Source organism: Sturnus vulgaris, chromosome 1, assembly GCF_052056855.1.
Source record: "Sturnus vulgaris isolate bStuVul1 chromosome 1, bStuVul1.hap1, whole genome shotgun sequence".
NCBI classification, from domain to species: Eukaryota; Metazoa; Chordata; class Aves; order Passeriformes; family Sturnidae; genus Sturnus; species Sturnus vulgaris.
In genome coordinates this window covers 73,128,559-73,153,629 of record NC_142243.1, presented here as the reverse complement: position 1 = coordinate 73,153,629, position 25,071 = coordinate 73,128,559, and the positions used below count along the sequence as shown (strand labels likewise).

General features: G+C 37.2%; 1 protein-coding gene across 3 annotated transcripts; it reads left to right on the top strand.

Annotated features, from left to right (window-relative positions):
* The first annotated feature begins 10 nt into the window (after nt 1–10).
* Nucleotides 11–25,071, top strand: PRP4K (pre-mRNA processing factor kinase PRP4K). 3 transcript variants are annotated; one of them, XR_015805396.1, is made up of 20 exons: nt 11–113; nt 3,848–5,041; nt 7,948–8,121; nt 8,397–8,552; nt 9,275–9,356; nt 10,883–11,093; nt 13,469–13,542; nt 14,955–15,045; nt 15,425–15,572; nt 16,733–16,870; nt 18,031–18,184; nt 19,083–19,197; nt 19,670–19,821; nt 20,278–20,364; nt 21,032–21,309; nt 21,672–21,806; nt 22,321–22,366; nt 22,886–22,972; nt 23,799–23,844; nt 24,883–25,071. XR_015805396.1 is itself a non-coding variant. In XM_088169899.1 (15 exons), exons 1-15 carry the CDS (start codon nt 76–78, stop codon nt 21,233–21,235), a joined length of 3,018 nt encoding a protein of 1,005 aa, XP_088026025.1. In that variant the 5' UTR covers nt 11–75; the 3' UTR covers nt 21,236–22,572. The 3 variants fall into 3 exon arrangements, 1 of the variants encoding a protein (XP_088026025.1); XR_015805395.1 differs by having other exon boundaries at nt 21,032–21,806; XM_088169899.1 differs by lacking the exons at nt 22,886–22,972; nt 23,799–23,844; nt 24,883–25,071 and having other exon boundaries at nt 21,032–22,572.

Sequence of the window (25,071 nt, the reverse complement as noted above, 5' to 3'; positions counted from 1 at the left end):
TCACTTCCGGCCCCGAGTCTCCCCCCGCCCCCTCCCAGCGGCGGCGGCGGCAGCGAAGGAGTTCGGAAGTTCAAAATGGCCGCCGCGGCCGAGCCCGAGCAGCGACCGCCCGAGTAAGGACCGGCTGGAGGGGGGGAGGCTCCTCGTCCTGGAGCTTTGGGGAGGAGGAGAAGGGAGGTGGAGGGAGAAGCGCGGGCGAGGGGATTGGGGAAGGAGGACATACATGGGACGGGGACGACGAGAAGCGGCCCGGGTGGAAGTGGCGAGGGAGGAGGAAGAGGAGGAGGAAGAAGGGAGTATGGAGAGGATGGGGGAAGGTGGCCGCTCCGGGGGAGAAGGGTTGCTGTAGGCGCCGCTAGTCCCGCGGCGAGGCGGCCCAGCGGGGCCTGGGGCGCTGAATCCGCCCGTGGATGCGGGAGGGCCGCGCGAGGGGAGGGGGGAAGGGAAGAGAAGGGAAGCGGCGGCGGGCGCGTGTCCCCGGGAGTCCCGCGTGCGCCTTCCCGCCTTGGTGGCGCTCCGGCCGCGGGAACCGGGATTGCCGCCGGCGAACCGGGTTTGCCGCTGGCGCGGGGGACGTGGGACAGAGGGAGGCGGGGGAAGGGAAGCGCATCTTCCGCGTGGCTGCGAGGCTGCTGCCCGCCCGGGCATCCCCGCGGCCGATCCGGGCCGGCGCTCCCCGGGATCCCCCCCGGCGCTCGAACGTACACACAGCCCCACACACCGTGTCCGAGCGGGGCCGGGGGGCTCCGGGCCAGCGGGTGCCGTGCGGCTGCCCTGGGGCCGCCGAGCCGCTGCCCGCCTTGCGGCGAACACTCCGGCCTCCCTCCCTCCTTCCCCCGAGCCCCGGCCGCTCTCGCGGTATAGAAAGTGCCCGTGCGGGTGGAAGCAGAAAGTGATTTGTTGCCGCCGGCCCCTCCTTCCAGCCCTCGAAATGACTGGCAAGTCCCGGCTCCCGTTGGGAAGCGAAGATCGAGCTGCCGCCTCCCCGCCGGAACGGGGCTCCCGGGCGTGCGTTTTCCAGGCACCCCGGTTAGTGCCTGGTTTGTCCACACTCAGGAGCTCGTGAACACAGTGTTCTGGAAATTCTGCTGGGAGTTAACGATCTAATGCTTGCTCTCTCGCTCCTTTTTACTACATTGTTGTTTTAGCCATATAGACTGCTTTCTGTGTTTTTTTTCTCCTTAAAGAGTTTTGATTTGAGGCTTGATTTTATTGTTTATCCTGAGAGTATAAAAAAGGTGAGGAAAAGCAGTGGGATTACACGTGAGCCATGTAAAACACATGCACATGAAGAATAGCGTTTAGTATTGTAGAGAGAAAGTTAAGTAATAAGGTAGAAGCTGTATGAAGGAAAAGATGGGTGAAATCACTGCACATCCTTATGAGCTTCCTGTAATTTTTCTCCTTGAATTCAAAAATAGGAAAAAGTAGGGCTATAACAAGTTCATGTCACAGTTCCTCTCTATTTAAAGCCATTAGAATCTAAACGTGTAGGCATGCCTCATCACCTAAAATATTCTTATAAGGTTTTTTCATCCATGTCATGATACCTCTGAAGCATTTAACTGAAGTAATAGTTTATCAACAGTTTAATGAAATTACTTGAAATAAATGTATCCCTGTACATGAAGAAAACTTGAACTACTTTTTGCATATTAATGGACCTAATTTTATTGTTGAGTTACAAAGACAGCTGGCAGTTGTATTGGTAGCCTGTAGTGGCCTGAGATAATACTTGGTGTCTCATCTGGCATTTTAGCTACCAGCTGGCTTTTCCACAATTTAAGATGCAGTTATTACATAACTCCAAAATACATACAATAACAAAATAACTTCCTTAAAGATTTTGGTGTCGCTTTTTGCTATTAAGAGAAGGAAGACTTACTTGGAACAGCTTGAACAGATGTGATTTGTATTGTCTTTAATATTTTAATAATGTCTTGAAGTACCTTTAATGTGTTAACTGGGGCCTTACACAGGATCTTGGATCCAACTAAAAGAAATTTTGAAAGGCACATAGTTCCCTTAAAATTCTCCTGGTTATGTCACAGGTAGACTTGCTCAGAATGGCAAGTCCAAGTTGAAGAAGTTTTGCATTTAATACCTTTTCTTTTTTATTTTTTTTTTAAATGCCAAGCACAAGATAAAATAATCTCTTTTTAAGCCAGTTTTTCCTCTTTTGTTCTGATATTCTCTTATAATGGTGTTGAGTGTCAAGAGGTAGCAATTAAGAAAAACACCTTTCTGTATGCCTTGAGTAAGCAGAAGTAGTAATGAAAACATAAAAGACAAGGAGCATCCTGAGTTAAGTCTCTGAATATTTTATATTTTTAACTCAGTTTGTTCCTTTTGGAAGTTCATAATTTCATAGCACTAAAGTTTTAACGATTTTAGCAAATAATTCTAGTGTACTTTGCAGAAAAGTCAGCTTTATTTACTAGTACAAGAATTTACATTAACTCAAGCAGGAAAGAGTAAATGTGCACTGCTTAAATATCCTGTGCTTAATTAGGAAGACACTAATCAAATTTATAGTGAGATGCTGTCCTTTAGGTCTGGCTTAGAAGATCTCTGATACACTTATTGGATCAGATTATTGATCGTACTCCAGAAATAAGTGTCATATGAAACCAGTAGAGTTCAGAAGATAATTTCCGCATTTCTGTGTATGTTCACCCCCTGCTCCTTACTGTCGTGTTTGGGGGATTTCTTTTCACCTTATGAGGCTTAGTATACAGCAAAGAGCTATGTTTAAGTTATTAAAGTGATAACTAGTGAATTTCAAAACGGTAGTTTAGATGGGGTGAGTTTGTAGAAAGGTGAGCTCTGGCGTTTGTAATATTATTTCAAAAGGCAAATGTCTGTATTACCACAGGCAGTAACTTAATTGATGTTCTGAAGGAGATTGGGAGGTATTTGCTAAACACTGTAAAAACCTCTATTGCTAAGCCAGTTTCAATGGCTGTAGAAGATAATACAAGGGAATGTGTAACATCAGGACTGCATTTTATATTTTTTTAAGTTACTGTTTAGAGAAATTATAGTTAATTGAAAATATTCTTTTTAGAAGAAATGCTGTATATTATTATTTTAGTGATCTGCTGTGGACTTATTTTCAGCTGTTTTGGTCAATGGCATGGTGTCAAGATTACCACATTTTTTAAAGCTGCTAATCTGCTGCATACTATCAGAAAGCTGCTCTGAAATTAGGCTTCCTTAATTTTTCCTGTTCCTCAATAGTGTTCCCTGTATTGTTTAAATAATACAAATGTGTAAGAATATTTCATGATTTTCTAACAGATGTGTACACTTAGAGAAAAAAATTGCAGCTAGGAGAATTAGTCAGCTCTGCCTGAGATTTTGCAAGGTTTCCTAAGGTGGTCAGCGTCATACCTTGAAATAAATTTTGATCTTTGGAGCACAGGTGTTTTCTGCCACTTGAAAATTCTTGTAAAAGGCATAGCTTGAGTTAGGCATTGGAGTGGACTGTGTGGGACGTGACACAGATGATGATGGACTGACAAATACTCAGCACTGTTGTATGCTATTAACAGATAGGTCAGAATTGAACGTCGGGGCGTAAGCATTGATTCCATCCACACATTTGGTTTTGTCAGTGCATTTGCTGTCTGCTCCTTCCGTACAATTTCTTTCTGCAGCCATAACTGCCTGTTCCTGAGGAAGTGTATCTGCTGTTACAACTTACTTAAATTAGTGGCACGTTTTTAATTCTCCCAAAGGTAGGGGAATAAATGCCAGTTAGTTTCTATCCTAAAGGGCTGTCTACTTAACATGAGATAAAGGACTACAGTGAGTTTTATAGTACTGATCTCTTTATTTTTTGCAGGGTTGAGGATGCTGAGGCATCCGAGAAAAGTGTGAATGAAGAAAATGGGGAAGTGTCAGAGGCAGACCAACCTCAGAACAAGCACAGCCGACACAAAAAAAAGAAACACAAACACCGAAGTAAACACAAGAAACATAAACATTCTTCAGAAGATGATAAGGACAAAAAACATAAACACAGACACAAACATAAGAAACATAAATGGAAAGAGGTGGCTGATGCCTCTGACAAAGAAGATGGACCAGCTAAAAGAACTAAAATTGATTTTTTGGCTCCTCTGGAAGACTTAGAGAAACAAAGAGCATTGCTGAAAGCAGAACTTGAAAACGAATTAATGGAAGGAAAAGTCCAGTCTGGGATGGGATTAATATTACAAGGTTATGAGTCAGGATCTGAAGAAGAGGGGGAGATTAATGAAAAAGCACGAAATGGAGCACGACCTACAACAAAGTCAAATACTAAGGGGAAATTAGAACCTGTGGACAATAAAACTAGTTCCAAGAAAGCAAGTAAGAGTGAATCAAAAGAAAGGACTAGGCACAGATCTGACAAAAAGAAAGCCAAGGCAGGAGTTGATGGAGTCAAAGAGAAGACGACTAGAAGCAAGTCAAAAGAAAGGAGGAAATCCAAAAGTCCTTATAAGAGAAGTAAGTCTCAAGATCAGACAAGGAAATCTAGGTCTCCAATACTTAAGAGGAGATCTCAGGAGAAAAACAGAAAGTCTAAGTCTCCTCCAGAGGATAGAAATAAGGCTGACGATAAAAGTAAATCAAGAGACCGCAGAAAGTCTCCAGTTGTAAATGAAAGCAAAAGCAGAGATCGTGGTAGAAAATCTAAATCTCCAGCAGAACTAAGAAGCAAATCCAAAGATAGAAGATCACGGTCCAAAGATAGAAAACCTAGGAGATCAGAGACTGACAAAGAAAAAAAGCCAATTAAATCTCCTTCTAAAGATGCCTCTTCAGGGAAAGAAAACAGGTCCCCTAGACGACCTGGCCGTAGCCCAAAAGGGAGAAGCTTGTCTCCCAAACAGCGTGAAAAGTCAAGGAGAAGCAGATCCCCTCTCTTTAACGATCGTAGATCTAAACAGAGTCGATCCCCGTCTCGTACCCGGTCTCCGGTTAGAAGAGTGAGGAGTAGATCTGCAGAAAGAAAAAGAAGAGAATCAGAAAGGAGGCGTCTTTCTTCTCCCAGGTAACTTAAAGGTGCCATAAGCCATCACAAAAATGCTTTACGGGATGAACTCTCTTCTAGTTTGGTGTCTATCTCCTTGTTTTATTTGGAAAATAGGTATTAAAAAAGGTAATCAGATTGTACATTATATCATGAGCTTACTTTGTATGCATCCAGTTTTTTAAAAAACTATTCCTCCCAGCTGTCAGATATGCAAATTCATCTTGTGGTTGGTAAAGTTATTTGCTGCTCACACCCTTACTGGGAACAAGTTTTGTAACTGTGTTCTCCTTTTTATCGCTGGTTGGATTTAGAATTTGGCTTCTATTTTGTTTCTTTGTCAGTAGTTCTGTTGCTTTCTGAAACTTCTGAGGAGTGAGAATCCTCTCCAGTGTTACATATTAGTGTTGGCTGAAAGTGGGTAATAAGCCACTCTTTCCCCTCAAAAAATACCCTTAATGACAGATAGAGTCAGTATGTGTGAATGTAAGCAAATTTTTATATCAAGGTGTCCTTCTCAGAGTCTTTTTTTTTTTCTAATATTGTGGACTTTCATTTAATCTATTGCTAGTGGGATGGCAGTGTTACTCTGCTATTAGTCTGCCATATGTAATTATTTTACACACACTTAAAGGCGAAGAATGGAAAACTATTTAGTGTATTGGTGCGGTTTTGGCATTTTTAAAAAAAGACATTTAGCCTATGAAAGCAGTTACCTTGAAATTTGAAAGCCAATAATACCTGAGTGGCAAGTTCCCATGAAGAAAGCAATATAAGTGTGTGTGTTTTTGGAAGTTAATTCATTAGCTGTAAGAAGTTTAAAAGTCAGAAGAGTTCAGCGTTGGATAATAAATAATTTAAAACTTTGTATCAGGGAGTTTAGCTTCACCCAGTCTGAGAACTAAGTGCAAAGACGTATGAATTTAAAATTAATTGGAACCACGAAGCTTAGTGAATAGGCACCTAAAAATGTGAAAGTTTCAGCCTGAATCACTGAAGGTTACTCTGGTTTCAGGTATGGGCTATCTTTGGGTACTTTGGAGAATGGCCCCAGTGATGCTAACCTGATGGAGGAAGTACTGTAAATGCTACCAGTTTATCTGGCTGGTTTCTGGTCAGTCAGGAATGTGTCAGCTCAACCACTGAGTTTTTCTGGCATAGTAGTTGACTTTTGCTCTGCAACATTTTGCATCTTTCAGTTTTCATTTTTCTTGACAGCTTGTGTTGCAGCCAGTTTGAATTGGTTGTCTAGACACTTATTTCAAGTGATGCATGTGTCTAGAATTTTGCTGTCAAATTCATACTTCTATAGCTGCGTGGTGAGGAGCATGTGAGTGGGGGACTACTAAAATATTTTCTGCTGGAGGTGTTTGCAGATCAGCAGAAATAATCTTTCCTTGTAACACACCTGAATTAATTCCACCTGTGTTCAAGTTTTAACTACGTGTAATTACTCAAACTACCAGAGAATTTCAGGAGCTTTAATGAACAGTTTTAACCAAAAAAATCCCAGTAATTTCATCTTTCAAGTTTGTTTCCAATGTTCTAATCTTGTAAGACACTTCTCAGGTCTTTGACTAGAGTTACTCATTATGCGTTATTACTATGAATTCTTAATCATCTTCCACTTTTTATCTCATCCTTGTGATCTCGGAACTAATTCATTTTTTGTAACAGATACTTTGATTGGGTTTTGGCAGTACAACCGCTCTGTTAGTCAGGAATCCTGGAACTCTTCATCCTGTGCCTTTTTATGTAATATTCTTCACAAGAACATAATATAAATTAGTTGGGCTAAAGGTATTGGCCTACTCCAGCATTTGAATGCAGTAATTCCTTGTAGAAACTGCCAGTACTCTGCAGATGCATAAATTTTCCTTTTGCCTCGCTGTTTACTATTTTGCATCAGTTCTGTATGTCTTATTATTGTCTGTAGTTAAGGTAATTGAAACTGATGTAGAAGTCTCAAAACAAACGAAAAAAATCACAGAATGGGTGGAATTACTCTTTCAGATCCAAGAGTTTTTGTTCATTGATGAGATATAACACCTGTAATGAGTTGTTCCAACTTGATTTAAAAAATTCAAAAATAAGGAGCAGGAAAAAATAGAGTAGCAACATTTCTTTTGAAATAGTGTGGAACTATATTCCAGTTTCTAATGCAGCCTCATTAGAATCGTTGTTGAATTTCTAATTTATATTCTTTCCAGTTTTTGACTGAACTCTTGCTGTCATGCAGTTAAGCTTTTTAATGTAGTAATCCCATCAAGGATTCTTTTCCTTGAATAATTGTAAATCTGTATAGGCAGGAATAAACAAATTTTGAATAGTGTATATAGTATCAGACCTGATTTTTTTTTTTTTTAAATTTAAGAAGGGATAGTTTAGATTTTAGTTAAGAATTTTAGTTTTCATCTGCTGTTTTAGAATATATGAAATGTTGAAACCATGCAGTTATAGTGCCCAAATTGAAACAGACTTTATTGTCAGTACTGTGAAATAGCATGGTCCTAACCCTATATTTTAATAACAAGTTGGTGAAATAATTCTCAAGTTAAGATTTTGGGGTTTATGTATTGTTTCGGTACTGTTTCTGGTAAACATGAAAACAGGTCACTATTTATGTAAAGACCTAAACACAAGCTTTGTTTTAAAACCTCTCTTAGCTTCATGGTAGTAATTAACGAGCTGTTTCCAGACTTGTCCTGAACTAGATCTTGGTATGGGCACACACTTCCCAGGGTGGGGAGACACAGGCAGGAAGGGCATCCAGCTCTGCAGCCTACTTATCCATCCTGCCCTCAGAAGCCCATCTGGTGGTCCCTCACCTGCAGTAAGATTTTTCAATTGAGCTTTTAAAGGAACGGACTTCCTTTGTTTTCAACTTGTTCTTGATTTTTACTACCACTCTCTTCCTCTGTTTTAAGAACACGTACCAGGGATGACATTTTGTCCAGGCGTGAAAGATCAAAGGATGTCAGCCCACCCAGCAGATGGTCCCCATCCAGAAGAAGGTCTCGGTCCCCCATTAGGAGGAGATCTCGAACACCCCTTCGTCGTAGTCGATCTCCCAGAAGGCGGAGTAGATCTCCTCGGAGGAGGTAAAGACACCCTGTGTTTTTAAGTATATTTTGTAAAGTGTTACAGGAAGAAAAAGGATTGCTATCTTATATGTAAAAAGACTTTGCTTTTTGTTTTTGTCCATTTTAACATGTGCTAGCACAGTTAAATTCATTTTGTCCTCCACGAATTAAATTGTTTTATTACTTGGAATCATTGTGTGTCTTTGTGTTTTCTGAAACTATTTTCCTTCTTTTCTTAAAAAAAACTAAAACAACCCCCTCCAAAATCCAAATCTCTTGTTCTTATGAAACAGGGATAGAGGCCGGAGAAGTAGATCTCGCCTTCGAAGGAGGTCCAGGTCACGTGGTGGCCATAGACGTAGGAGTAGAAGCAAAGTTAAAGAAGACAAATTTAAAGGTAGTCTTTCTGAGGGCATGAAAGCTGAACAGGAGTCTTCATCAGATGAAAAGTAAGACTATACACTGATTATTTATAACCTGCAGTTCTACTGATACCAAGAATGAACTAAGATTTATCTTCATGGTGTAGTTTTGAGCTGTCACCTAAAACCATAATCATGTCTTTGTTTTGTGATTTTGTCAAAATAGTGTTACGAGAATCTGAAAAACTTTGGAGTATGCAAAAAATACCAAGACCTGTTGGCTAGTGGGCAGACTTGAGGGAAGGATATATCACGAGGTTTTTAAATTCAACTTGATCAGTATCTTGTGAAAACTTTTGGTCTGATTACTAAAGCTTACTCCTTGAGGAAGAACTTTAATAGCTGAAAGGATTAACTGCTGTCTGCAAATTGTGTTTTTATTTCCTAAACATCTGCCTATTCAATTGTGCAAGAGTATGCATTCTTAATAAAATTAAGGAAAAATGATGCTGCAGTGAAAAGGAGCAAGGATTTTTTGTTTGTTTGTTGTCCTTTAGAAGAGGGCTGTTAATTGTTTGCAATTAAAAATGGAATGCAGAAAGTCCCAATGAGATACTAAGAGATAAGTTTTCTTTGTAAGGAAATGTAAATATATGCAATGGGATTTAATACACCGTTGCTTTCTGAGTCACTTGAACAGCTCTTGTTTAATATATTCTGTGCTTTATTTGCCAAGCAACTGCACTTGGTAAAATTCAGTAGATAATTGTATGTTTATGAAGTTGTATTAAAAAAACATATTCTTGTAGTCTTGAAGACTTTGATTTGGAAGAAGAGGATGAAGAAGCAGAGATAAGACAAAGGAGATTACAGCGGCAAGCAATAGTTCAGGTACATGGTTACAGGAACTAATTCTGTGGTTTTAGTGTAATAAGCCAGGGTATAGGAAGGCTCCTCGCCTGTTGTTGCATTACAATAGTAATTCCTATTGCTGTATTTTTCCAGTTAGTTAGTTGTAAATGTTTTAGTCTCTCGTAAACTCTGTGCTTCTTTTGTCTCAGCATTGCTTTTAAAATTGAAGTGGCTCTTCTGTGAGTCATTTTTTGCTACAGGTAAACATTCTCTGATGGTCTTAAAATGGGTTAATTGATATATAACTTACTGGTACACTGACATAGTATTAGTGATACAGCTACAGAGAAAACATATAGATGAAGAATATTTTTAACTTAACTGCTGGTCAGTTTGTTTCAAGTAGAAATTTTCCTTGTCAATTTCCAAAATTTTGTAGAGCAACTGTCAGGGTTGTTTTGTAAAGCAGCTGTTTAGGGGTTCCTCCCTAAAAGCACATATGGGTTGCATGAGCTTCCTACTCCAGGTAACGAGGTAACAGTAATCACAGGTGTAATGTGTGATGGAGACCCCTGAAAGGAGCTGTGGCCAAAGGGGGTGTCATTGTACAGTACAAGTCAGCTCTCTCTTTTCAAAGGTGGGATTTGGCACACAATTAGGACAAAGCAAGCAAAACGCTGTGGTGTATTTATTTAGTATCAGATACAAAATCACTTATTTTAAATAGCACCAAAAATACTGTTCATGGTTTGAGTTTTATGCAAAGCCCGTTGTAAAACTCCTCAGAACTATGACTGAGCCAAAACATATAAATTATTTTAAAGACTGGTTACACCTTATGTTGGTGCAGGCTGGATGCAAATTGCAGAGCTGAATTCCCTAAATGGAAAAACCTCTGCTTGCATTATTCAATAGTTCAATCTTGAAAACTGAGTGGTAGCAGCATTTCTTCATCTTGTTTTTTACCTTTTGGGATAGGAAGTGAGATCTGTATAATTTCATAGCAGCAAAAATTGTAAAGATGATGTTTGAAGTTTTTTTGTGCTTCTGAAATGTTTTGACACAAATGAGAGAATCAGTATGATTTCCAGTTCACATAAAAAACTGAATCAAAAAGCTGCTTTTCTGTACCATAACACTAATAAAACTGGGAAATATTCTAAAATGTAGGATATTAAATAATTAGTTTTTCCTCAAAGATTTTATTTCAGTGTTTGTGTGCCAGGATGGTTTAGTAATAAATTTGTTGCTGCTGACATTTTGTCGTGCATAAACGAATAGTTAATATTCAGTAATAATCTATTTTTACAAAAATGTAAAGACCTGAAGAACACACATGAATGTTTCAGTCTTATGGTCTGGGCTGTGGTGCATTGTGGCAAATTGAATTTTCAGAAGTCGTAGCCAATTCTAAAAATAATCGGTTGTCTTTATAGACATAGGTGATTATGAAAGCAAATATTAATGTTTCAGCTGAAAGCCCAAACCATTGAAAGGATGGATATGAAAATGTTTAAATTGTGATAAGGTGTAACAGTAAGATTAAAATTTAAATTTCTTTTTAGAAATACAAAGGCCAGACAGAAGACAGTAACATATCTGTGCCATCTGAACCAAGCAGCCCTCAAAGTAGTACACGAAGTCGCTCAAATTCTCCTGACGACATCCTAGAAAGAGTTGCTGCTGATGTTAAGGAATATGAACGGGAAAATGTGGACACATTTGAGGCATCAGTGAAAGCCAAGCACAACCTCATGACAGTTGAACAGAACAATGGTAAGATTCTGAAATCTCTCCAATGCAGTTTATGAAAGCTCAGACACTTGGCTTAGTTTACTTATGTACTTCCAGACTAGGAAGTAGATTGACTTTTTGGATGGAATTTGTGAACCTTTTCGCAAATATTATGGTACTTAAAGCATTAAAATACAGCTTCCTCATTTGGAAGGATAATATGAGTGAAAGATATTCTCTATAATAACTCTTTATACAATTTATGCTTTACATTTGGAACAGCAAATAATGTCTGTCTATATAGTTAAGAATTGTCCTCCCAAATTTTTCTTTTCACTTAGGCAAGTTGTTTTCTTGGAAGCTTAGTGTAGTCCTAGACTTTATTTTGCGAGGATTCGAAATCATGCTTCTTTTATACCTTGTTTTGGTCAAAGCCACTATGATAGAAGAATATAGGTGGGTCTGTAGTAATTTAGAATGATTAAAGCTTTTGAGGGTCATTGCTAGTAAGTCCATTTTAGCAGCCTAGCTAATTGCTGAAATGGGTATTTTCTTTCTCTCCCCCCCTTCCTGTACTCTATAGTACAGCCATGTTGAAATGAAATAAATTTTGATACAACACCTGTCTTGTGCCAGCTGCAGCAAAAGGAATGTGGAACATCTCCCAGCACACCTTGTAGTATTGAAAGTCTGCTGCTTTTTTTGTCTTTTGAAAGTGGATTACTGTACATCTTCCAAGTAGTCAGAGGTGTGTGCAGTGCTCTGTGGTCATACTTAAGCTACTTTAAGCTGCTTTGGTTTCTCTCTGCAGTTTAATTGCAGTAGCAATGTTTAACGAGGTCTGTGGAGCCTGCCCAGCCCCTCTGAGGGAGAGTTGCAGTTAGCTTGTATTTCATGTCCTGTGCCACACGTACCTTTGGGGGCTAAATATGCTGTCTCTAGTGGATGCTTCTCTTCAAAGTAATAAAGCTGCATCTCTTTGGGACTGCTGTACTGCTCTGTAGTTTATCCTGTTCCCTTGAGCCGTGTGTTTTCAGATTGTTCTGCAACATTGGTGAAAAGAAGCGTTCTAGCGCTTTCTTTGCATACCACAAGTTTAGGCTTGTGATGTCTAACAGACAGTGTGTTTTTCCTATTTTGTCAAAGCATGTACTGCTCTCTAATTTTGTCTATTAAAGCATATGGAAATTTAAGTCTTAGCTATGTAGGCATTTTCCACACAGACATGTAAAAAAGGCTTTTAAAGTTACAGTCACATCTGAGTGGTAGGATTCTGGGTTGGAGGTGGCTGTAACAAGAGCTGAAACCAGTGGGTTATCTTCCTCTGCAAGAGTAAATTTTTATTTCTACCCTGATTTTGTATAGGGCCAGAGTAGTATGTTGCTAAGAAGCTAGTTAATAACTGTAGCCCACTACAGGTAAATGGAACTAAAAGGAAGATTTGAGGAAGTTTCTAAAAGGGTCTGTAGCTCAAAACAGAGGTATAAACTGCCTCCCAACAAGTGTCAAGTGACAGGTCTATACCTTGAAACGGTGGTATCAGCATGCTGGATAATTTTTTATGCTGTCAGATTTCAGTCCGGTTATTTGGTATTGAAGGGGTTTGTGCATCACGAGACCTGAAGCCTCTGAGCTAAATTAACAATTTATTTTTCTCCATTGTGTAGTGAAGGGAGGGTCTCCAGTTTACCATGTTCATGGAGGGCTGCCATAATGTGTGCATGAATGAAATAGTTTGAAGTTTGCTTGCTTTTACTAATGTGTACTTAATTTATATTTCTTTGCTTTTATCGTATCAACCAAGTAAAATGTCTTTGGGATTTAAAGATGATTAAAAGGTGAGAAAGGGATAATCTTGCCCATAACGAAAATGTTGCTCTTTAACACAATAGTAAACATTGTGTTTGACAAAAAGCTGCACACTGGGTTGTTTTTGGCAGGGTTGGAGAAAACATTTTCCAAAGAAAGAATTTCTGGGCTTTACAGCTTTGAATCTTAGTAAAATATCTTGTGATTAGCAGAAAAGCCTGAAATTGTGTATTGAAAATGTGACTGCATTTTTTTATATATACATGTAGTAATTTTATATTTTTATATATATATAAAAGTCATTATTTGTAGGGAGCATGTAAGTATGTATTTTTTTTCTTTCTGCTATGCTTACTTGAAAGCTATTATACATAGTTTATCAAGGAGATATAAATTTTTGAGTTGTTTGAAGAGCTAGTCTGAGTTTTATATTCTAGAATGTGAAATATGTGAAATGGCATTTGCTAGAAACATAAGTAGAGCTTACCTGTTTGCCAGTGTACTGATCTTAGACTATGCTGTACAGATACCAAGTGCCAAATTACATTGGCAACAGAGTTATTGTTTGACATCTTTTTCATGTTGAGTAATCTGAATTTCATTTTAAGGTTCATCTCAGAAGAAGCTGCTAGCTCCCGATATGTTCACAGAATCAGATGATATGTTCGCTGCATACTTTGATGTAGGTAATTCTTGGAGATGACATGTATGATTTTTTTCTTTCTGCTTGATTTTTGTTAGAGTCACTGTCACTTGAGAGTTGTGAGAACTTTGATTTGTAAAAGCAGATGCTGCTAAGAGACTTGTATATTCTTAATCTTTTGCTCAACCAAGGCAGGCAAAGTGGTTCCTAATTAGTACTTCAGTGAAATAAAACCTGCTGAAATTAGTGGCAATTTTGCCAGAGTAAGCAATTGGGGAATTTACCTGCTGTTTGAATACAATGGCACATGGTAAAAACATGAATCTATTTATAAGTTCAGCTTTTTATTACTGTATTGCAATATTCTAAATATGAGCTTTTTTCAGAGATTCATGCATGGTTAACTAAAAAAATGTAAAAAAATGTAAAAATGTAAAAAAATGTTAAAAATGTGTAAGATACTGTAATTAGCTAATGATGCTATGTTAAAGTAGTCTGGTGGTTTGTTTGGAGATTTTTTGGGATGAAGAGATACATTTCCTGGTTTTACTTAAACACTATTTCATTTGCTTTTCTCTAAATATGCTACAGTGACCCTCTGATATTGGCAGCCCAGTGACTGCTTTTGAGACTTTATGTGCCATTCTCTATCAATCCTGTGCATTGTTGCTGATGCATAACACTGAGAAATAAGTAAAGACAAGAATTTTCTTCTTAACTTAAACCAAAATTAACTTGAGAATTTTTTGGTAGATGTAATATAGGCTGTGGTTTTATGCTAGTAACACTGGTATCCCTCTGACCTGGAAAAAGATGAATACTTAAAGGGTAATGTGTGTGTGAGGGAGCATTTTAAAGGTTCAGAAGTTACAAGTGGGGATTTATATGGCTTGTAAGTGAACAGCTCCCCCTTTCAGAAACTGTTGTTCACTTGAAGATAAACTACTTTACTACTCATAGTTTGGAATTTTTGATTAAAATATTGCCCAGTCTGTTAAGAGATGTCAACAGCAGTTGTAGAAGTGTTATGGTAATATTTATAACAGTATGAAGTGAGTGGCATGTAATTCAAAGCTTAAACAGTTGTGTTTTCCTTGCAAATTGCTGAAATTTTTTACTATAAACTTACTGTAAATAACAAGTCTTACTTAGAGGGTCCAAAATGTGTACTCTAATGTGACTTATATAAATTCCCTGTGGGTATTAATTGAAACTTTGCCCATTTATGTTTAATAATAATTCTGTTTGTTGATCTCACCCTCTTTTCCTTGCATCAGTCTTTAGATACTGGTATGTAAATGACATTAAGTTATTTCTCTCTCCTGCAAGGTAAGTGTGTTTGTATTGTGGAGAGAACAGTTTTTTAGTAGGGAAAAAGGGCTTTGGTAAGTAAATGTTAAAGAAAAATACAGAGCACACACGCAAATCTGTTACTTCTCTTTTTATTTCAGAGTGCTCGTCTAAGGGCTGCTGGGTTTGGAAAAGACTTCAAAGAAAACCCCAATCTCAGGGATAACTGGACAGATGCAGAAGGCTATTACCGTAAGTTGTGTTTGTTCATCAGCAAGGACAGGTGGAGTGAGGGTGCTGAGTGGAGAAGATGCTCATGTATAAAAGTATTGAAATGTTGTTGTTCTAATGTAGAAGTATCCCAGAGCCTTCTCTGAGTGTGTAATGTAATGGATGAAACAAGCACTCAGGTTTTAACCTCAGTTTGGGAAGTACTCCAGACTTCAAGAATCACGCTTTGGTCCTATAATTTCCACAAAGCTAGGCAATACAAAACATTGTACACCATGAAATTAAAGGATCTTGCTATTTACCCTTACATTTTGTAATGATAGAGAATGGTTTATTTTTCTATAGAAGTTTCATTACGTTTATCCCTCGTAACTTGAACTTGCTTGGTTTTATCCCTCAGGTGTTAATATAGGTGAAGTTCTAGATAAACGTTACAATGTCTATGGTTACACTGGTCAGGGTGTCTTCAGCAATGTCGTGCGAGCCAGGGACATGGCCAGAGCAAACCAAGAAGTAGCCGTGAAAATCATCAGGAACAATGAACTTATGTAAGTAATGGGGCTTTTTTTGATGGTAATAAAGCATGTGCAGCACTTGGAAGTTTTTCGTGATGCGATTTGAATCTCCCTTTGTTTCAAGTGAAGTAACAGATCACAGCTGTGATTCCTGCCTTTTCTGCTAATATGAGCCAGATAATGGGAAGCGCTTGAGGACTATGTATCCACACTTCTTTACAGCTATCACAGGAAGGGTTACAGCTAGTTAAGAGTCCTACGTTTCTTGAGATGGGAGTTATGGACTGTAAAAATTTTGTTTTGATGGACCAAATCTGATTGGTAGGCTGTGGGTTGGATCCCAGTCAATCACTGCAACTTACATAAAGGTCTCCATGCATTTAATTATTTTTGTCTATTTTCAGAACATTTGTGTGTATTATAAGATACATAAAAAGAAATAGGACTCTCACTGTTGAAATGCAAAAAAAAAAGAGGTCTTTCAGAATGAGTGAACATGAACAAGTAGGATCTCCTAAACTAGGTCATTTGAGGACTTGACTTGTCTACAATACTAGTTTTCACCATCTGCTGCAGTATTTATACAGTCATTTTTTGTGTCCTCTTCTGTCAATGACAACTCAAAATTTTTTCCATGTATTTTTTCTTGGAAGTTTTAAAAGTTGTCTTATTGTGTGTATAACTGGATTTGTTTCAGTTACGTGAATAAGTATCTAGAAAACTTTTGAAGACAAAAGGGAGGGTGATAAGCTGTTTTAATTTGGTGTGTTGTACAAGTAATAAGCTTGGATGTGTAATTGAATCTACAGTCAGTTGAGTTTAAATCTTTTTATACTGTTATATGTGATGAAGCACTCATTTAAACAAGTAAACTTCTTAAGTGAGTGTTGTTTGAAATTTGTTACATTACAGGACAAAATCCATTTTTAGCCTTACATGCAACTGAGAGTGGGGAGGAAAGGATAATTAGGTTGCAAAGGTACAGTGAATATCCAGAAATTAAATAAATTTATCCAGTGTGTAGTCACTGACAAACTGTTGTTGTGATTTTGGGTTTTTAGCTGTGGTAAATTAAATAATGACAAGACACTTGTCATTCCTGGATAATTATAGCCACACAAGTGAATGTTTAGATTTTTTAAAAATTAGAATTTAACTGATTTTGTTTTATAATCACATTTCTCTGTTTTCAGGCAAAAAACTGGCCTAAAAGAACTGGAATTTTTAAAGAAGCTCAATGATGCTGATCCCGATGACAAGTTTCATTGTCTGCGGTTGTTCAGGCATTTCTACCACAAACAGCATCTCTGTTTGGTATTTGAGCCACTCAGGTAAGATGACAAATGTTTGGGGTTCTCTGTAAAACTTAAAGTACTACTGTGTGTTCTTTACCTTTCTAGATTTGGCTGTTGTTTTGATACCTGTTCTAGTGCCAAGATTCAAGAATGCAAGGAACTTGGAAGCAAAAAATTATTTGTGGGCACAAATTCACAGACTGCTGAACTATTTCTGATTTATTTTTAGCACTGTTGTGAGTTCGCTGCCTGGAAAATATTTGAAACGAGATAATGTATTAAAGATGGTTCATCTCTCTAGTACTGCTCTTAATTATTTTTTGCCTATATCAGTATTTTTATTAGTTTTCATAGTTCTTCATTTTAAGGGTTTACATTTACATTCAGGAAATGCTGTATATTCTGTAAATAGTACACATATAGTAACAGCCTTAGGGAGAAAATTGTTACAGTGGTTTTTGTGTGCTCACTTTGTTCAAGTACTTAAACTCTTGTGACAGGTTGATTGTAGATACTGTTTTCTGGTAGATCAGATATATTAGTTGCCTTAGTTCCCATTCCTATTTAAAGACATCAGTTATTCAAATCCTAAGTTTTCTGTGTATGTCATATTTTGCGTTTTGCCATATTTGGGGTGAAGATAAGTTATATACTGAAAAAATGCAAATTTTGTGAGATTACTATCATATTTCATTAATAAGCTATAGAAAAAATTGTCTTATGCTGCACAATCTCTTGATAACACACTTTCATGTTATTTATGTCCAGTTGTGTTTTTGTCCTGGAATGATAGTCTTTTTATCTACTGCTTAAGTCACCAAAAAATCTCCTCAACTTTTATGTTTTGTGTGCTTCCTTTTTAATTTATTTCTGAAGAAAATGAGTACAAAGGGTTTACGATTGTTAAGAAAATACTATTCATGTGCAAATAAATCCTCTCATATCAATATTGATTAAAAATGTGCTCTGAACTAAGTAAGTCCAGAGTAGTAAGTAATTACACAGTATAAGACAGATCTGATTGATCAGCCTTCTTATTTCAATTCTGTAGCTCACAGAGTGGAATGTTGAATGCTACATTTCTCAAAAAATATTTAAAGCTAACTGATTAGTTCAAGTTTGTCTTAGAATTTAGGAAGCCGCTATCGTTTTTTCTGTTAAGCTCTTTCCAATTCTTTCCACCTTTCCCTTAACAGTATGAATTTACGAGAGGTGTTGAAGAAGTATGGGAAAGATGTTGGACTCCACATTAAAGCTGTGCGTTCCTACAGCCAGCAATTGTTCCTGGCTTTAAAACTTCTTAAAAGATGCAATATCCTACATGCAGATATTAAACCAGATAATATTTTGGTAAGTAGCAAATAATAAAACCTTTTTTTTTTTGCATGGTCTGTAGCATAAAATAAAATATTTGAAATTCATATCATTCTGTTAATTTAGGTGAAGTCGAATTTACTGAAAATGTTAAGGGTTCACACTTTGATATAAAATGATACTGTGTTATAAATAGTAAGAAAGAAATACAACAGCGCATCTAAATAAAATTTTTCGAACAAACATGCATCCCCTACTATCTTTATAGAAAGCAGACTTTCCAAAGTAAGACAGTGTCTTACAGGAGAAATATTTGAAATTTTCCCATCAATAGTTGAGAGATGTTCTTGCTTTCTGCAAAATGGGAGTAAATTGAGTCTGAATGGAGATTTCGTTTACGTGAGTGAGATGTTAGGGAAAGGTCCTTAATGCCCCTTTTCCAGTAGGGCATGAGAGCTACAGCAGAGGAATGCAGAGGTTTCCTTTGGTTTTTTTGGATATCATCCCTGTGACAAACAGATTTTTAATGCATCTAAAATGTTCTCTTATTACTATCTCAGCAGTAAAATCTACCATGTAAGCATGAGATGTGAATAATATGCTGTTTTAAGAAGTGATACTCTAAATGCTGGAGTTACAAGTCTAAATTTGTAAAATTTCAGTATCTGGAATGAAATCTGGGTTCACCAAGGATATTTTGTTATGGGAAAAGTACATGAAACTGACTTTTTTTTGTATTTTGTAGGATCTGAAGACATTAACTCTCAGTTTGAGCAAGTTTTGTAATTTTCTTAGACTATAGAGAGGAAGGAACTTCCACTTTAAAGGCTGAATGTTTTTCCTGTCTCTGACTTAAACGTGTTGTCACTTTTACAGTTCTGTTATCAATTCTGTCCACGAATGGTGCTAATAGATATTTATGTTTAACTTTCAGGTGAACGAGTCCAAAACGATACTAAAGCTTTGTGATTTTGGCTCAGCTTCACATGTCGCAGATAATGACATCACACCCTATCTAGTTAGTAGATTTTATCGAGCTCCAGAAATCAGTAAGTACATTTTGGATTAGCTACATCTATCACATACCAGCTAGTGCCAGTACTAGCAGATGAAAATTTGACTTGGATTTATTCTCTAGTCTTAGCAAAACATGACTCTGGAAATATGATGACTGTCAAAAATTCAGACTTTGAAGGCATGTTCGTGGGACTCTTCATGTATGGTGCTGATCAGCTCAGTGAGAAGTCATTCTGATGGGTTATAGTTATGTTTCAATTTAGAGGTATTGTTCTGACTTCTTGGTTTTTGCTAATTTAAAGCTGATCAGTTTAGGTGTTAGGTAAAATCCTCCCTTTCTAAAATAGGAGTACTTTAAAAGCTAAAAGGTTTGCATCCTTCTTTTATGGTAGCATTTTATTCCTAAGAAGAGCAGCATTGATATTGTTTACAAATCAGAATTGCTTTTGTGATATTATATCAAAGTCTGCCTTTATGGAATTAACTGGAATTGCTCTGTTTCAGTTATAGGAAAAATCTATGACTATGGTATAGATATGTGGTCTGTAGGCTGCACATTATATGAGCTTTATACAGGAAAAATACTGTTTCCTGGCAAAACCAATAATCATATGTTGAAACTTGCCATGGATCTCAAAGGAAAGATGCCAAACAAGGTAAGAAAAATAAGTACTTAATACATGAAACTACTCTAATGATCAGTAGAACATATAGTCTTTGTTCTCCTGGAATTCTGTTTCTTATTATATACATCTTTTCTTAACAGTAAGTAGTAGACTTTGCTCTGACTATGTAATTTATACTGATTTTAAATCTTATGAAGTGAAAGTATGCAGCTTCTTTTTCATAGACTAAGTTTAAAGTGAAAGCAGAAACCTTCTAAGCACTGACCTGAAAAAAAATGCGTAAGTCAATGAAAGATACTGTGTCCTTTTTCAAAGGGTTTGAACTGTATCTTTGTATTCAATCTCAACATCTCTTCCTGTCCTTTTTTTTTTTTAATTAGTATTAAATTACTTGTGTGGCAGAAAATTAGTAGATACTGATGTTAATTGTGAAATGTGTAAGACAGAGAACTTGCCTTAAACTATTGCCTCTTCCTCATTTTCCAGATGATTCGAAAAGGTGTGTTCAAAGATCAGCACTTTGATCAAAATCTCAACTTTATGTATATAGAAGTAGATAAAGTCACGGAAAGGGTAAGTCCTCAATGTGTTGACTAACCCATCACTTTTTCCAAGCTTTCCTACTATATGATCTCTCAAATGTACCTTGGCTTCCTAATTAAACACAAGATTTTTAGAAGGTATTAGAAAGTTCTTTTGCAGCAGTATGGACAGATTACATAGTTATAAAATGGCAAAAGAGATTTTTTTTTTCCCTAGGACGTAGGAACATGATTAAGAAAAATCTAAATTTAATCTGGTAGATATATAGGGTATCTCCATATAATCTATCCTCAAATTACTAATAAAAGAAATTCTGCCTTCATTTTGTAGAAGGATGTTCAGTATGATATGGTTATATTGTATGAGGTCACTATTTTTTTTTATTTTGAAATACTATATTTAAGAAGAATTACAAAGTAGTAGTCAGATACGGGAACTCTCCATGTGGACTTCCATGTTCTGAATTAACTGGGATGCAGGTTCATGTGTGAACCTGTGTTGGTGGCCTTCCCCCAAGAGTGTTTTTTCCACTCTTTTCTCTGTACATTATTTTTCGAGGCCCTATGGGAGCAGGGTGCTGCTGCTCAGATACGAGACAAACCTGCAGAAAAGCTGCTGCTGAAACTCTGTAAAAGGGATAGATAAGGGGTTTGTGCATTACTTGTGTTCTACAAGGCTGCCATTTCTGTGTTTGTAGGAGAAAGTTACTGTTATGAGCACCATTAATCCAACCAAGGACCTATTAGCAGACTTGATTGGGTGCCAACGACTCCCTGAAGACCAGCGTAAAAAAGTGCACCAGCTTAAGGACTTGTTGGACCAGATTCTAATGCTAGACCCAGCTAAACGGATTAGCATCAACCAGGCTCTGCAGCACGCCTTCATCCAGGAGAAAATTTAAACCAGATGAAGAAGTTCAAAGGGTTTGATTAATTAAGATACAAAGACTGAAGAAATTTCACAGCAGTTATTAATGTATATAAACATAAATATTTCCCCTGCAAAGTTGAGGAAGAAATGATACATTTGAATTAACATCAAGGCTGATATTTCTTTTAGAAATGTTAGAGTAATTCTGTTTTGTGTCTTATGTGAAAATTTTCACTGTAGAACTGTTTTAATTGCCAAGACTGCACAAAAGTACAATGCTAATGTATATGGTTGCAGTTCGTATATATTATAAAAAGAAAAAAAGCATCTGTTATAAAAAAAAAAAAAAAAGAAAAAAAAAGAGAGCAGTAATACTGGGTGGTTGATTTGTTTTTAGCAGACTTGGCTTCATTTTTGTCTTTACAAAATGGCCAGCATAAATGCTGTTTATATTCACATTTTCCTAGGTGTGTGTGTGCAGGCCACAGCAGCATGCCCTTGGTGTAGTCAGTGCCGAAGGGGGTCTGTTCCTTCTTGAGCCTGCCCGCAGGGATGGTCTCCTCTTTTAAAGCAGGTTGTGTACAACTTTCAGTACACTGAAGGTAAGCTAACCCATCAACATCACCGGTGTTTAAGCTGTTATTTTACTGGAACAACTGACAAATGAGAGACAATAGCATTGTGGCCGAATTCCCTGCATGTTTGAGAAATGATCTTGTTTTATTTTCTGGCATTGCAACCGTGGCATAGTTACAAGTTCTGTTCTGTTCATCACATTTAAAACTGGGAGAGAGCGCACTTGATGGATAGAGCGCCTTCAGTGTACTGTTTCTTATTACTTTAGTTTTTTTAATCAACTTGGCTATAGACTTTGTATACATTTTGTTAAATACAGTTCACTATGACATAGAACCAATACTTACAGAAGAGTTTTCATTTAGTAATTACATATGTTGGGATCTCATTCGAAAGACCTTATATCTAAAGGATAGATAGACAACATAAAGAAATTTTTAACTATTTGTATGTCATTTTGAAAGTGTACTGCTTTATGCTAAAAGTGTTTCATTTGTTCATTGTTTTCATTATTTGTGATCATGTTGTCTTTCAATACAGGCATAAACCTTCCACTCTTGAACAAAGCAGCTGCTTTTTAAAAGCGGTAATTGCTTCTTTACCTTTTATTTCTTTTGTAAATGAAGATTTTCTTTAAGAAATGTGACTTTAAAGTGTTGTCTCTTGCATAAAACAGTTGACACTTACTTATTGTAAAGTGAAGATTGTTCTGCTGCATGTAAAGTGGACCATGCAGATTTCTGTATGTTTTCAGTATGCATCATTAGATAATAAAGTCTTTTGTGAACAAGGCATTTGTAGCCATTTTTAAAAGAATCTGTCTTCAGTGATGGTAAATCAGGTAATTTGTAAGACCCGCCCCTGCATTTCCTATTAATCATTTAATTAAAGGGATTATTAAATCTTATGATCTTTGGGAGAGCTATACGCTATATTAATTGGATATATAATTATCACTGCTTAAAAACAAAGCAAAAAACCCTACAGATACTGTCTGTCTGCTTTCATTGTAATGAAATTATTCCTGTAGGACATGGGATTAAATTCAGGCTTTAACTAATGTTTGTGCTGTTTTTCTCACTTTTCCTTTTGATGGTGCTGAAAGAGAAAAAAGGAAAGCGAGTCACAGGCCACTCAACGCCTACTCCATGGGTCTGATTTGCTGAGACACCAACTTCACCTTCCTAACAAGGTTATTTCTGACAGCATGTGTAGATAAACATTTAGCAACAAGTTAAAAGAGCTTGAGACAATTGAATTGGTTATACAGGGTGAGGAAAACAGAAAAAACCTTTTCAGGTCCATACTGCTGTTTTAATGTTCTCTTTGACAATGTTAAGAAGTTCATCTTTTCATTTTTTTATTAATATATTTTGACAGGCTGTGAAAACCCCACTGGTTTCACGTACTTTATAATACTTTGAACTAAGAAGGATTTTTGTATCCATCTAGGTACATAATGGCAACAGTCATGCACTCTTAGTGCACTCAAGAATGAGGAAAAATGCCACAAAGCAGGTCATTCTGCTGGTGGGGAGTACCCCACCGAGGAGGCGTAATGAACTAACTACGAAAACAAGCAGGAGATGGGTGGTTTTGTATACCTATTTGGAACCTTCAACCTGTCTCTTCTCAATTTATATTGTAAAATTCCTAATAAAAACCAATCTCTCCCTATTTCCACATATATTGAGGTATCTTTTTCATACAGGAAGTGGAAGAAGTTAGCTTTCATGTTTAGTGAAACACTAGTTGCTTGCTAGTTAAATACAGCAAGTGTAATTGCGCTTTTACAATGTAGGCAGCACTTCTGAGGGCACTTTTACACAGATGTAGTAATAGCTCGTTCTTTCTGTTGCTTTGTACTTTATTCTTAAAATAGGAATATGAAACAGTGAAATGAGTTGGTGATACAGAAACAAAGCAGTAGAAAAATTGCCCCTTAATGCCTACAGAATTGTTTTAAGCTGTTCTGGAGAAGCATAAAGTTGCTCGTTTACTTGTTCTTTGTGTTGTAGGTGCAGCTCAAAAGAAGATGAAGCCTACCAGAAGACATGAACAAAGGTTTCTGTCCTATAAAAGATATGAAAAATACTCTTCATCTAGTTCTGTCTTAATCTTTTAGTTTCCAGCATTTCAATTTAGAGTTGATTAACACTGCTGCATTACTGATAATTCCTGAAACATAGCTGCTGTATTAAAATTTGTTACATAGATTGTTTTGCTTCTGGTTGAAGAGTTTTGTTTTTTTTAATTGTAAAAAGTGTAGGTAAACTAGCATTACTCTTTAAACGTAGTTTTCTTAAAATGATAGAATGATCAGTATAAAATCTATTACATTTAGGAAAAAAATGGGCCATTATATTTGGTTAAAATAAATGTGTTAACCAGTAAACATTTAAACAGGTGATGTACTTTTTTTCTTTAATTTCAGTAGGTTCATTATTTCAGTTCTGTCAAATGTACTTATCCATACAGAGAAGAGCTGGCAGGTGTTATTTAAACTAAGTAGATCTCAGTCCCCCATCCAGCTGATACTTCTTATTGACAACAGTAGAAAACTCCTTAATTTTGGCTTCAAAAACCTCTGAACTTGAGGATTTTTTTACACCGTTAAGGCCCCTCTCCAGTTCTGGGCAATGCCTGTCCCTGTAGCCTGAGGTCTCTGAGGAGAGTAGCTGTGGCTGCCACTACAGTCAGCTGAATTCTCATTGTTGTGGCTGGGTGCAAGCAGAACAGCTGTGCAACAGAGCAAACAATCTCTCAGCTCATCTAATAGGGAGGATAACTTACCTTTTCCTCCTGAGCACGAAGTGTTAATTTATGTCTTTGCTAGAGGTCCTACATACAGAAGGTTTGGCTAAATCTACTGTGCTGATTTCTGTTTCCTTCTCCCTCATGGTGACAAGGAGCTTCACATTTAATACTCAGTTTTCAAAGCCTTCGCAAAAAACAAGATTCCAGCCCTGTGGAGTTAGAATGTGTTTTTATTACCTTGGTGTATACTACTTAGTTCAAAAATTATTTACTATTCAAGAGTTTTAAATAGAAGATAATGATTCCTTTAAAACCTTTTTAATAATACTTTATCTCCATACATAGGGTAAGTGGCATTAAACCTCTGAAGAACCCTTATGTGTATATTGACCCCCATACAGAAGGCAGACCAGACTGTGATACTACTGGATAGAGGGATCTTCTACAGCATGTGTAAAATTGTAATGTGGGTGGCAGATGTTGAGAACTGACAGTTGCTTGAAATTAATAAACTTTGCTTAAAACTCGCCTTCA

What these genes read in the sequence shown, in the direction of transcription:
- PRP4K (XM_088169899.1), top strand. Translation starts at nt 76, where the DNA reads ATGGCCGCCGCGGCCGAGCCCGAGCAGCGACCGCCCGA. An exon ending in AGTAGATCTCCTCGGAGGAG is followed by an intron (nt 8,122 to 8,396) that starts GTAAAGACACCC and finishes CTTATGAAACAG; the next exon opens with GGATAGAGGCCGGAGAAGTA. An exon ending in ATCAGGAACAATGAACTTAT is followed by an intron (nt 15,573 to 16,732) that starts GTAAGTAATGGG and finishes CTCTGTTTTCAG; the next exon opens with GCAAAAAACTGGCCTAAAAG.